At 39.1% G+C, this 12,881-nt stretch overlaps 1 protein-coding gene across 1 annotated transcript in view; it reads left to right on the top strand.

Annotated features, from left to right (window-relative positions):
* The window catches only part of LOC120036332 (polycomb protein SUZ12-like), a 27,300-nt gene extending 19,881 nt beyond the window's left edge, over positions 1-7,419 (top strand). The window contains exon 10 of the mRNA XM_038982809.1: positions 7,188-7,419. Coding sequence (XP_038838737.1) covers positions 7,188-7,419 — 232 coding nt within the window. The remainder of the gene's footprint in view (positions 1-7,187) is intronic.
* Positions 7,420-12,881: the final 5,462 nt, after the last annotated feature.

The following is a 12,881-nucleotide window of genomic DNA, read 5'->3' as shown; positions in this document are numbered from 1 at the left end:
GACAATATAACTACACCTGACCTGTATATATATTGTGACAATATAACTCTACACCTGACCTGTATATAGTAGACAATATAACTACACCTGACCTGTATAGTAGACAATATAGACTACACCTGACCTGTATATAGTAGACAATATAACTCTACACCTGACCTGTATATAGTAGAACAATATACACTACACCTGACCTGTATATAGTAGACAATATAACTCTACCTGAACCTGTATATAGGTAGACAATATAACTCTACACCTGACCTGTATATAGTAGACAATATAACTCTACACCTGACCTGTATATAGTAGACAATATAACCTACACCTGACCTGTATATAGAGACAATATACTACACCTGACCCTGTATATAGTAGACAATATAACTCTACACCTGACCTGTATAATAGTAGACAATATAACTACACCTGACCTGTATATAGTAGACAATATAACTCTACACCTGACCTGTATATAGTAGACAATATAACTCTACACCTGGCCTGTATATAGTAGACAATATAACTCTACACCTGGCCTGTATATAGTAGACAATATAACTCTACACCTGGACCTGTATATAGTAGACAATATAACTCTACACCTGACCTGTATATAGTAGACAATATAACTCTACACCTGACCTGTATATAGTAGACAATATAACTCTACACCTGACCTGTATATAGTAGACAATATAACTCTACACCTGACCTGTATATAGTAGACAATATAACTCTACACCTGACCTGTATATAGTAGACAATATAACTCTACACCTGACCTGTATATAGTAGACAATATAACTCTACACCTGACCTGTATATAGTAGACAATATAACTCTACACCTGGACCTGTATATAGTAGACAATATAACTCTACACCTGACCTGTATATAGTAGACAATATAACTCTACACCTGACCTGTATATAGTAGACAATATAACTCTACACCTGACCTGTATATAGTAGACAATATAACTCTACACCTGACCTGTATATAGTAGACAATATAACTCTACACCTGACCTGTATATAGTAGACAATATAACTCTACACCCTGACCTGTATATAGTAGACAATATAACTACACCTGACCTGTATATAGTAGACAATATAACTCTACACCTGACCTGTATATAGTAGACAATATAACTACACCTGACCTGTATATAGTAGACAATATAACTACACCTGGCCTGTATATAGTAGACAATATAACTCTACACCTGGCCTGTATATAGTAGACAATATAACTACACCTGACCTGTATATAGTAGACAATATAACTCTACACCTGGCCTGTATATAGTAGACAATATAACTCTACACCTGACCTGTATATAGTAGACAATATAACTACACCTGACCTGTATATAGTAGACAATATAACTCTACACCTGACCTGTATATAGTAGACAATATAACTACACCTGACCTGTATATAGTAGACAATATAACTACACCTGGCCTGTATATAGTAGACAATATAACTCTACACCTGACCTGTATATAGTAGACAATATAACTACACCTGACCTGTATATAGTAGACAATATAACTCTACACCTGGCCTGTATATAGTAGACAATATAACTCTACACCTGACCTGTATATAGTAGACAATATAACTCTACACCTGACCTGTATATAGTAGACAATATAACTCTACACCTGACCTGTATATAGTAGACAATATAACTCTACACCTGGCCTGTATATAGTAGACAATATAATCTACACCTGACCTGTATATAGTAGACAATATAACTCTACACCTGACCTGTATATAGTAGACAATATAACTCTACACCTGACCTGTATATAGTAGACAATATAACTCTACACCTGACCTGTATATAGTAGACAATATAACTCTACACCTGGCCTGTATATAGTAGACAATATAACTACACCTGACCTGTATATAGTAGACAATATAACTCTACACCTGACCTGTATATAGTAGACAATATAACTCTACACCTGACCTGTATATAGTAGACAATATAACTCTACACCTGACCTGTATATAGTAGACAATATAACTCTACACCTGACCTGTATATAGTAGACAATATAACTCTACACCTGACCTGTATATAGTAGACAATATAACTCTACACCTGACCTGTATATAGTAGACAATATAACTCTACACCTGACCTGTATATAGTAGACAATATAACTCTACACCTGACCTGTATATAGTAGACAATATAACTCTACACCTGACCTGTATATAGTAGACAATATAACTCTACACCTGACCTGTATATAGTAGACAATATAACTCTACACCTGACCTGTATATAGTAGACAATATAACTCTACACCTGACCTGTATATAGTAGACAATATAACTACACCTGACCTGTATATAGTAGACAATATAACTCTACACCTGACCTGTATATAGTAGACAATATAACTCTACACCTGACCTGTATATAGTAGACAATATAACTCTACACCTGACCTGTATATAGTAGACAATATAACTCTACACCTGACCTGTATATAGTAGACAATATAACCTACACCTGACCTGTATATAGTAGACAATATAACTCTACACCTGACCTGTATATAGTAGACAATATAACTTACACCTGACCTGTATATAGTAGACAATATAACTCTACACCTGACCTGTATATAGTAGACAATATAACTACACCTGACCTGTATATAGTAGACAATATAACTCTACACCTGACCTGTATATAGAGACAATATAACTCTACACCTGACCTGTATATAGTAGACAATATAACTACACCTGACCTGTATATAGTAGACAATATAACTCTACACCTGACCTGTATATAGTAGACAATATAACTACACCTGACCTGTATATAGTAGACAATATAACTACACCTGGCCTGTATATAGTAGACAATATAACTCTACACCTGACCTGTATATAGTAGACAATATAACTACACCTGACCTGTATATAGTAGACAATATAACTCTACACCTGACCTGTATATAGTAGACAATATAACACTACACCTGACCTGTATATAGTAGACAATATAACTCTACACCTAACCTGTATATAGTAGACAATATAACTCTACACCTGACCTGTATATAGTAGACAATATAACTCTACACCTGACCTGTATATAGTAGACAATATAACTCTACACCTGACCTGTATATAGAGACAATATAACTACACCTGACCTGTATATAGTAGACAATATAACTCTACACCTGACCTGTATATAGTAGACAATATAACTACACCTGACCTGTATATAGTAGACAATATAACTCTACACCTGACCTGTATATAGTAGACAATATAACTCTACACCTGACCTGTATATAGTAGACAATATAACTCTACACCTGACCTGTATATAGTAGACAATATAACTCTACACCTGACCTGTATATAGTAGACAATATAACTCTACACCTGACCTGTATATAGTAGACAATATAACTCTACACCTGACCTGTATATAGTAGACAATATAACTCTACACCTGACCTGTATATAGTAGACAATATAACTCTACACCTGACCTGTATATAGTAGACAATATAACTACACCTGACCTGTATATAGTAGACAATATAACTCTACACCTGACCTGTATATAGTAGACAATATAACTACACCTGACCTGTATATAGTAGACAATATAACTCTACACCTGACCTGTATATAGTAGACAATATAACTCTACACCTGGCCTGTATATAGTAGACAATATAACTCTACACCTGGCCTGTATATAGTAGACAATATAACTCTACACCTGGCCTGTATATAGTAGACAATATAACTCTACACCTGGCCTGTATATAGTAGACAATATAACTCTACACCTGGCCTGTATATAGTAGACAATATAACTCTACACCTGACCTGTATATAGTAGACAATATAACTCTACACCTGGCCTGTATATAGTAGACAATATAACTCTACACCTGACCTGTATATAGTAGACAATATAACTACACCTGACCTGTATATAGTAGACAATATAACTCTACACCTGACCTGTATATAGTAGACAATATAACTCTACACCTGGCCTGTATATAGTAGACAATATAACTCTACACCTGGCCTGTATATAGTAGACAATATAACTCTACACCTGGCCTGTATATAGTAGACAATATAACCTACACCTGACCTGTATATAGTAGACAATATAACTCTACACCTGACCTGTATATAGTAGACAATATAACTCTACACCTGACCTGTATATAGTAGACAATATAACTACACCTGACCTGTATATAGTAGACAATATAACTCTACACCTGACCTGTATATAGTAGACAATATAACTCTACACCTGACCTGTATATAGTAGACAATATAACTCTACACCTGGACCTGTATATAGTAGACAATATAACTCTACACCTGACCTGTATATAGTAGACAATATAACTCTACACCTGGACCTGTATATAGTAGACAATATAACTACACCTGACCTGTATATAGTAGACAATATAACTCTACACCTGACCTGTATATAGTAGACAATATAACTCTACACCTGACCTGTATATAGTAGACAATATAACTCTACACCTGACCTGTATATAGTAGACAATATAACTCTACACCTGACCTGTATATAGTAGACAATATAACTACACCTGACCTGTATATAGTAGACAATATAACTCTACACCTGACCTGTATATAGTAGACAATATAACTCTACACCTGACCTGTATATAGTAGACAATATAACTACACCTGGCCTGTATATAGTAGACAATATAACTCTACACCTGACCTGTATATAGTAGACAATATAACTACACCTGACCTGTATATAGTAGACAATATAACTCTACACCTGGCCTGTATATAGTAGACAATATAACTCTACACCTGACCTGTATATAGTAGACAATATAACTACACCTGACCTGTATATAGTAGACAATATAACTCTACACCTGACCTGTATATAGTAGACAATATAACTACACCTGACCTGTATATAGTAGACAATATAACTACACCTGGCCTGTATATAGTAGACAATATAACTCTACACCTGACCTGTATATAGTAGACAATATAACTACACCTGACCTGTATATAGTAGACAATATAACTCTACACCTGGCCTGTATATAGTAGACAATATAACTCTACACCTGACCTGTATATAGTAGACAATATAACTCTACACCTGGCCTGTATATAGTAGACAATATAACACTACACCTGACCTGTATATAGTAGACAATATAACTCTACACCTGGCCTGTATATAGTAGACAATATAACTACACCTGACCTGTATATAGTAGACAATATAACTCTACACCTGGCCTGTATATAGTAGACAATATAACACTACACCTGACCTGTATATAGTAGACAATATAACTCTACACCTGGCCTGTATATAGTAGACAATATAACTACACCTGGCCTGTATATAGTAGACAATATAACTACACCTGGCCTGTATATAGTAGACAATATAACTACACCTGACCTGTATATAGTAGACAATATAACTCTACACCTGACCTGTATATAGAGACAATATAACTACACCTGACCTGTATATAGTAGACAATATAACTCTACACCTGACCTGTATATAGTAGACAATATAACTCTACACCTGGCCTGTATATAGTAGACAATATAACACTACACCTGACCTGTATATAGTAGACAATATAACTCTACACCTGGCCTGTATATAGTAGACAATATAACTACACCTGGCCTGTATATAGTAGACAATATAACTACACCTGGCCTGTATATAGTAGACAATATAACTACACCTGACCTGTATATAGTAGACAATATAACTCTACACCTGACCTGTATATAGAGACAATATAACTACACCTGACCTGTATATAGTAGACAATATAACTCTACACCTGACCTGTATATAGTAGACAATATAACTCTACACCTGACCTGTATATAGTAGACAATATAACTCTACACCTGACCTGTATATAGTAGACAATATAACACTACACCTGACCTGTATATAGTAGACAATATAACTACACCTGACCTGTATATAGTAGACAATATAACTCTACACCTGACCTGTATATAGTAGACAATATAACTCTACACCTGGCCTGTATATAGTAGACAATATAACTCTACACCTGACCTGTATATAGTAGACAATATAACTCTACACCTGGCCTGTATATAGTAGACAATATAACTCTACACCTGGCCTGTATATAGTAGACAATATAACTCTACACCTGGCCTGTATATAGTAGACAATATAACTCTACACCTGGCCTGTATATAGTAGACAATATAACTACACCTGACCTGTATATAGTAGACAATATAACTCTACACCTGACCTGTATATAGTAGACAATATAACTACACCTGACCTGTATATAGTAGACAATATAACTCTACACCTGACCTGTATATAGAGACAATATAACTCTACACCTGGCCGAAGACCGTATATAATGTTGATGCTCTTCCTCTTCCTCTTCTGTCTCTGACTCCGACTCTGACACCGCTTCAAACCTGTCCTTTAGATATTAACTAGCCCTCAAACGCTTCTCTGTCTGCCTCTTGCTGAGTCATCTTTACTTCGGCAATCAACTTAATACTCACATCATTACTTGACTTGGGAATCTACAGCAACTCTGCAGCTAATTCTACTTCTTTTTCTGATGACACTTTCTAAAACTCTTCCTCAAACTCTTCCTCAAAGCCTTCCTCAAACTCTTCCTCAAATTCTTCCTCAAAGCCTTCCTCAAACTCTTCCTCAAATTCTTCCTTAAACTCTTCGTCAAATACTTCCTCAAACTCTTCCTCAATCTCATCCTCAACTTAAACTCCTCAGACTTTAGCTAACCCTTGGTCTCTCATCCATCCTCCGTCTTCACCTCTAAACCCTCCTCGTCTATAGCAGCCTTTTCTTCCAGCTCTTTAACACTGTTTAAGGTCTAACCATCCAGACACGTGTTTCTTACATGGCTCTGGAAACCAACTATACCTCTAACTCAACTCATTTCCTCTCTGTCTGATTCTGCCATCTCTTCTTCTTCCCTTCTTTCAAATTCTAACTTCTTCTTCTCTTCCTCCAATACGGCCTTCTATTCTGCCTCTTCCCTCTGCCTCTAATTCCATTATTTCCCCGACATTCCCGTCCTTCCCAGGCGAGGAGGAGGAGGAGGAGGGGAGTCATCTTTCAGCAGCAGTCCTCGTCGCGTGGGGAGCATTGGGAATGTCAGCCTCAGTGGGACTGGGAGCCGGAGGAGCAGAGCTGGGAATAATGAAGGGAATGGTGGGAATTCTGAGAACACAAACAACGTTCCAGAAGAGGACGAGCCTCTGTTCTCGTCCACCCCGTCTCCGGAGGACATCAACGGAACCCTGCCGGAAGAGTAGAGGGACAAAGTCTCACCCCTCCTTTTAAACACTGTCCATCCTTCTTCCTGTCCTTCCCTGACTTCCCTCAATACATCTTTCCATTTCCTGTCCTTTATCCCTCCCTCGTTCCCTCCTTCCATTCCTCCTTTTATCTTTCCCTCCTTCCACTCCTCCCTCGTTCCCTCTCCTTCCATTCCTCCTTTTATCTTTCCCTCCTTCCACTCCTCCCTCGTTCCCTCTCCTTCCATTCCTCCTTTTATCTTTCCCTCCTTCCACTCCTCCCTCGTTCCCTCTCCTTCCATTACTCCTTTTATCTTTCCACTCCTCCCTTCTACCCTCCCCTTCCATCCCTACTAAAATTCTTATACCCCGCCCCCTTTTAATGCATCACCTGCCTGTGACAATAGCTTTGATTGTCTCACCAAAATGTCAAAGTATGAGCTGTTTTAAACTGAATTTATATCTTATTTCAGATGTCATAATATATATCTGAAGTTATATCTTATTGCAGATGTCATAATATATATCTGAAGTTATAGTTTATTGCAGATGTCATAATATATATCTGAAGTTATAGTTTATTTCAGATGTCATAATATATATCTGAAGTTCTTATTGCAGATGTCATAATATATATCTGAAGTTATATCTTATTGCAGATGTCATAATATATATCTGAAGTTATATCTTATTGCAGATGTCATAATATATATCTGAAGTTATCTTATTTCAGATGTCATAATATATATCTGAAATTATCTGATTGCAGATGTCATAATATATATCTGAAGTTCTTATTGCAGATGTCATAATATATATCTGAAGTTATCTTATTGCACTTAGACACAAAATATTGTTTTTCTCTCTATGCATATTTATTTTATTATATTTTCAAACAGTGGCTATATGTTTGAAGAAACTAATTCTTTAATCTGGGAATTTAATGTGAATTGATATAGAGTAAACCCATGGACAATACTTTCTAGAGATAGATTTAATCAGATATCAGGCTGTGTGCTGTGTCTTTCATTCATAATGGGTTCCTTACTGACGCACACACACTACAGTCTTACTACTACTGCTTTGATCTACGTTGATTTTAGGTTCACAAAATTATATTGCTACAATCATACTAGCCTCATCCCAGATCTGTTTGTGCCATCATGTCAACAGACAGACTGGTAGCCCGGCTACAATAGTCTACAGAACACAGACAGACTGGTGCCCGGCTACAATAGTCTACAGGACACAGACAGACTGGTGCCCAGGCTACAATAGTCTACAGGACACAGACAGACTGGTGCCCAGGCTACAATAGTCTACAGGACACAGACAGACTGGTGCCCAGGCTACAGGACACAGACAGACTGGTGCCCAGCTACAATAGGACACAGACAGACTGGTGCCCAGCTACAATAGTCTACAGGACACAGACAGACTGGTGCCCAGGCTACAGGACACAGACAGACTGGTGCCCAGGCTACAGGACACAGACAGACTGGTGCCCAGGCTACAGGACACAGACAGACTGGTGCCCAGGCTACAATAGTCTACAGGACACAGACAGACTGGTGCCCAGGCTACAGGACACAGACAGACTGGTAGCCCGGCTACAATAGTCTACAGGACACAGACAGACTGGTAGCCCGGCTACAATAGTCTACAGGACACAGACAGACTGGTGCCCAGGCTACAGGACACAGACAGACTGGTACCCAGCTACAATAGGACACAGACAGACTGGTACCCAGGCTACAATAGTCTACATGGATTTTAGTACCACTCAGTGTCAAGGGTTATTAGGCTGAATTGTTTGTGAAAACACCTAAATATATATTTTAAATGCTATAAACTATTTTCAATCACCACAATCGTGTGTTCTTGTCTGTGGATTTTGTTCAACAGCAACAACAAAAGACATCTCTTTCACCAAGTCAGTTTTATTGAGGACAGTTGGGTCAGAGACACATTTAACCAAACATGACTTATTAGATACAGGAAGAGGCATCCCAGGATGAAAAACATATTTAATGGAAAAGCTAAATGTGTATATTTTAGTACAGAAGCTTGTGAGTGGCTACACAAAGCAACAACATGACATCTCATTGGGTGTCCATCTCTGTGACTTCCTGATTCAGAGAAACAAGACACACCCCATCCATACAGGGAGGTTTTTAAAGCTAGAAATGTTTCAAATGATATTGTTTCATACATTCTACCCCCTGAGCAACAAGCAGTAACACGTAGACAGCATCCACTCCCATTTTAAACACACAGAACATTATATTTTATTACATCCTATATTATTATTAGTACCATTCAGGGAAAAAGTAAGAACCCAAAGCAAGTGAATCAACCCTTACATGTATTTTGTAACATAAAACACTTCCCCCTTCATCACAGAACAAGGTTACTTTCAGGGTTAGGCTCAGTTCCATTTCAATTCAGTCAATCCTGGAAGTAAACTGACGTTCCAATTACAAATGTCTCAATTTAAAAGTGTATTTCAGTTTACTTCCTAAATACTCCTGGATGGCAAAAGTACTGAACTGAACAGCCAACTAATAATATTCTTCTCTTTCACTTTTCCTCATTTCCAAACCCAGTTTATTTTTAAAGAAGCACCTAGCTCTGGGCAGTAGGTAAATCTGTAAGGATTGGATAGGTATAAACATGGTGAATACTTCACCTAGCCTAATCAGAGGACAAGGTGGAGGTGTTATTTACCATATTGCGTTGCTACTCCCATCTATCCAACCGTTTCAGATCTACTACATTTGCCCGAGGACCTAGGAGGGTAGTTGGGGCTAAATATTAGTTTGTTTGGCATTAAGTCTATGACACTATATCATTGGCTAGAACTGAATGGGCTGAGGTGTATTACCGGTACCTGAGCAGTAGAAAGAGACCTATTTAATAAGGTCAGACCACACAGGTCCCAGCTACACAGAGAGACATCTTTAATAAGGTCAGACCACACTGAGGTCCCAGCTACACAGAGACCTCTTTAATAAGGTCAGACCACACTGAGGTCCCAGCTACACAGAGACCTCTTTAATAAGGTCAGACCACACTGAGGTCCCAGCTACACAGAGACCTCTTTAATAAGGTCAGACCACACTGAGGTCCCAGCTACACAGAGACCTCTTTAATAAGGTCAGACCACACTGAGGTCCCAGCTACACAGAGACCTCTTTAATAAGGTCAGACCACACTGAGGTCCCAGCTACACAGAGACCTCTTTAATAAGGTCAGACCACACTGAGGTCCCAGCTACACAGAGACCTCTTTAATAAGGTCAGACCACACTGAGGTCCCAGCTACACAGACATCTTTAATAAGGTCAGACCACACTGAGGTCCCAGCTACACAGAGACCTCTTTAATAAGGTCAGACCACACTGAGGTCCCAGCTACACAGAGAGACATCTTTAATAAGGTCAGACCACACTGAGGTCCCAGCTACACAGACATCTTTAATAAGGTCAGACCACACTGTGGTCCCAGCTACACAGAGACATCTTTAATAAGGTCAGACCACACTGAGGTCTCAGAGTAAGGCACAAAGCTTCACCCAACAGGGTATAAACGACTACGTGCTGTTCATCAACATACGTATGACAGTATTTGAGTGCATCCATAAATGTATAGTACCCTACTTTTGACTGGCTCCTACGACTGAGTAGTCTGCCCTTACTTTTAACTGGGGGAAAAAGAAGGGCCCTATATAGGGAATGGGTTGGTATTTAAGACACAAGCCTGTCATCACAGAATGAACCAACCAATACATAGGGGTGAGAATGATCAACCAGGTATTCAAACCCACATACCCAGGCCATTGAGTGCCTTTAGAGACTGTGTTAGCCCACTGAGTTAAAGCCAAGGCATTACCCTAGGGAGCTAACGCGAGTCTTCAGATCTCAGGCAAGGTTATTCACCATGCAGGGATTGTAACCCCAGTGGTTTACCCTTGGGGGTAATTGGCCCATCCACAGGGACTACTTGAGAAGACTCATGAGACCACAGGCTTACTGGTCAAAGACTCGTGAGACCACAGGCTTACTGGTCAAAGACTCGTGAGACCACAGGCTTACTGGTCAAAGACTCATGAGACCACAGGCTTACTGGTCAAAGACTCATGAGACCACGTGTAACAGTATAACTTTAAACCGTCCCCTCGCCCCGACACGGGCGCGAACCAGGGACCTTCTGCACACATCAACAACGGTCGCCCACGAAGCATCGTTACCCATCGCGCCACAAAGGCCGCGGGCCTTGCAGAGCAAGGGGAAACCCTACTTCAGGTCTCAGAGCAAGTGACGTAACCGATTGAAATGCTATTAGCGCGTACCCGCTAACTAGCTAGCCATTTCACATCCGTTACACATGCTTACTGGTCAAAGACTCATGAGGGGGTATAGGGCAGAGCATGGAGTACATTACATGGTGGTGTTCTGTACAGGTTGTGAACCACTGGTTTATCCTAGCCAAATAACTTCTGTTACACTTGCGCCTGCAATATACAATGTCTTAAACACTTGTCATCTTGAATGTGTTAAAAACCCTGAGATTCCAAACCACAGTGGCATTCATAGGGTTGAAAAATTCAATTCTGGTAACTAAAAAAAAAAAAAAGGATTTCCAGAATTCCTGGTTGGAATGTTGTATTTCTTGTTTATTCCTGCTTGATTCTGTGAATCTTCTAACCCTGATTTATGGAAAATGTGGGAACTTTGAGAAAGTTAGCGGAATTTTGCAGCCCTAGTCCTTCACAGGTAAGGCCGTTGCATAACAAAAATACATCTTGACTCCCCTCTGTGCAACATACGTGGCTCTCTTAGTTCATATCCAAATATCAACATTTCCACGTACAACTATAAAATACGGCTTCAATCTCCACGTGGATTACTCATGGATTGTTCATTCATTCAAGACTTCTACTAGTAAGAAAATCCTACTGTATTGCTATAGTTTACACACATTATAGTTCGAGAAGGCATCATTAACTTTGGTAATCTAACTCTGTTATAATATCAGCCTAGCCATGTTGAAGCTCTCTATCAGCCTAGCCATGTTGAAGCTCTCTATCAGCCTAGCCATGTTGAAGCTCTCTATCAGCCTAGCCATGTTGAAGCTCTATCAGCCTAGCCATGTTGAAGCTCTATCAGCCTAGCCATGTTGAAGCTCTCTATCAGCCTAGCCATGTTGAAGCTCTCTATCAGCCTAGCCATGTTGAAGCTCTCTATCAGCCTAGCCATGTTGAAGCTCTCTATCAGCCTAGCCATGTTGAAGCTCTAAAGGTGAGCGCAGACTAGCGTTCAGTCAGGTTTCTACCAGGCTGACATGCCACCATCAGTAGCACCCTCAACACCATAGACTAGGATAGACGGCTCTTGTTCCACGAAGCCGGTTTAAGCATGGGCAGAGCGAGCCATTGAGGACTTTCACCATTTTGAAGTAGACAAGTGGCTGGTACTTGAT

The sequence above is a fragment of the Salvelinus namaycush genome, unplaced genomic scaffold (assembly GCF_016432855.1).
Source record: "Salvelinus namaycush isolate Seneca unplaced genomic scaffold, SaNama_1.0 Scaffold131, whole genome shotgun sequence".
Lineage (NCBI taxonomy): Eukaryota > Metazoa > Chordata > Actinopteri > Salmoniformes > Salmonidae > Salvelinus > Salvelinus namaycush.
Note: the sequence above shows the minus strand (reverse complement) of the source record. Positions and strands in the feature narration are given on the sequence as shown.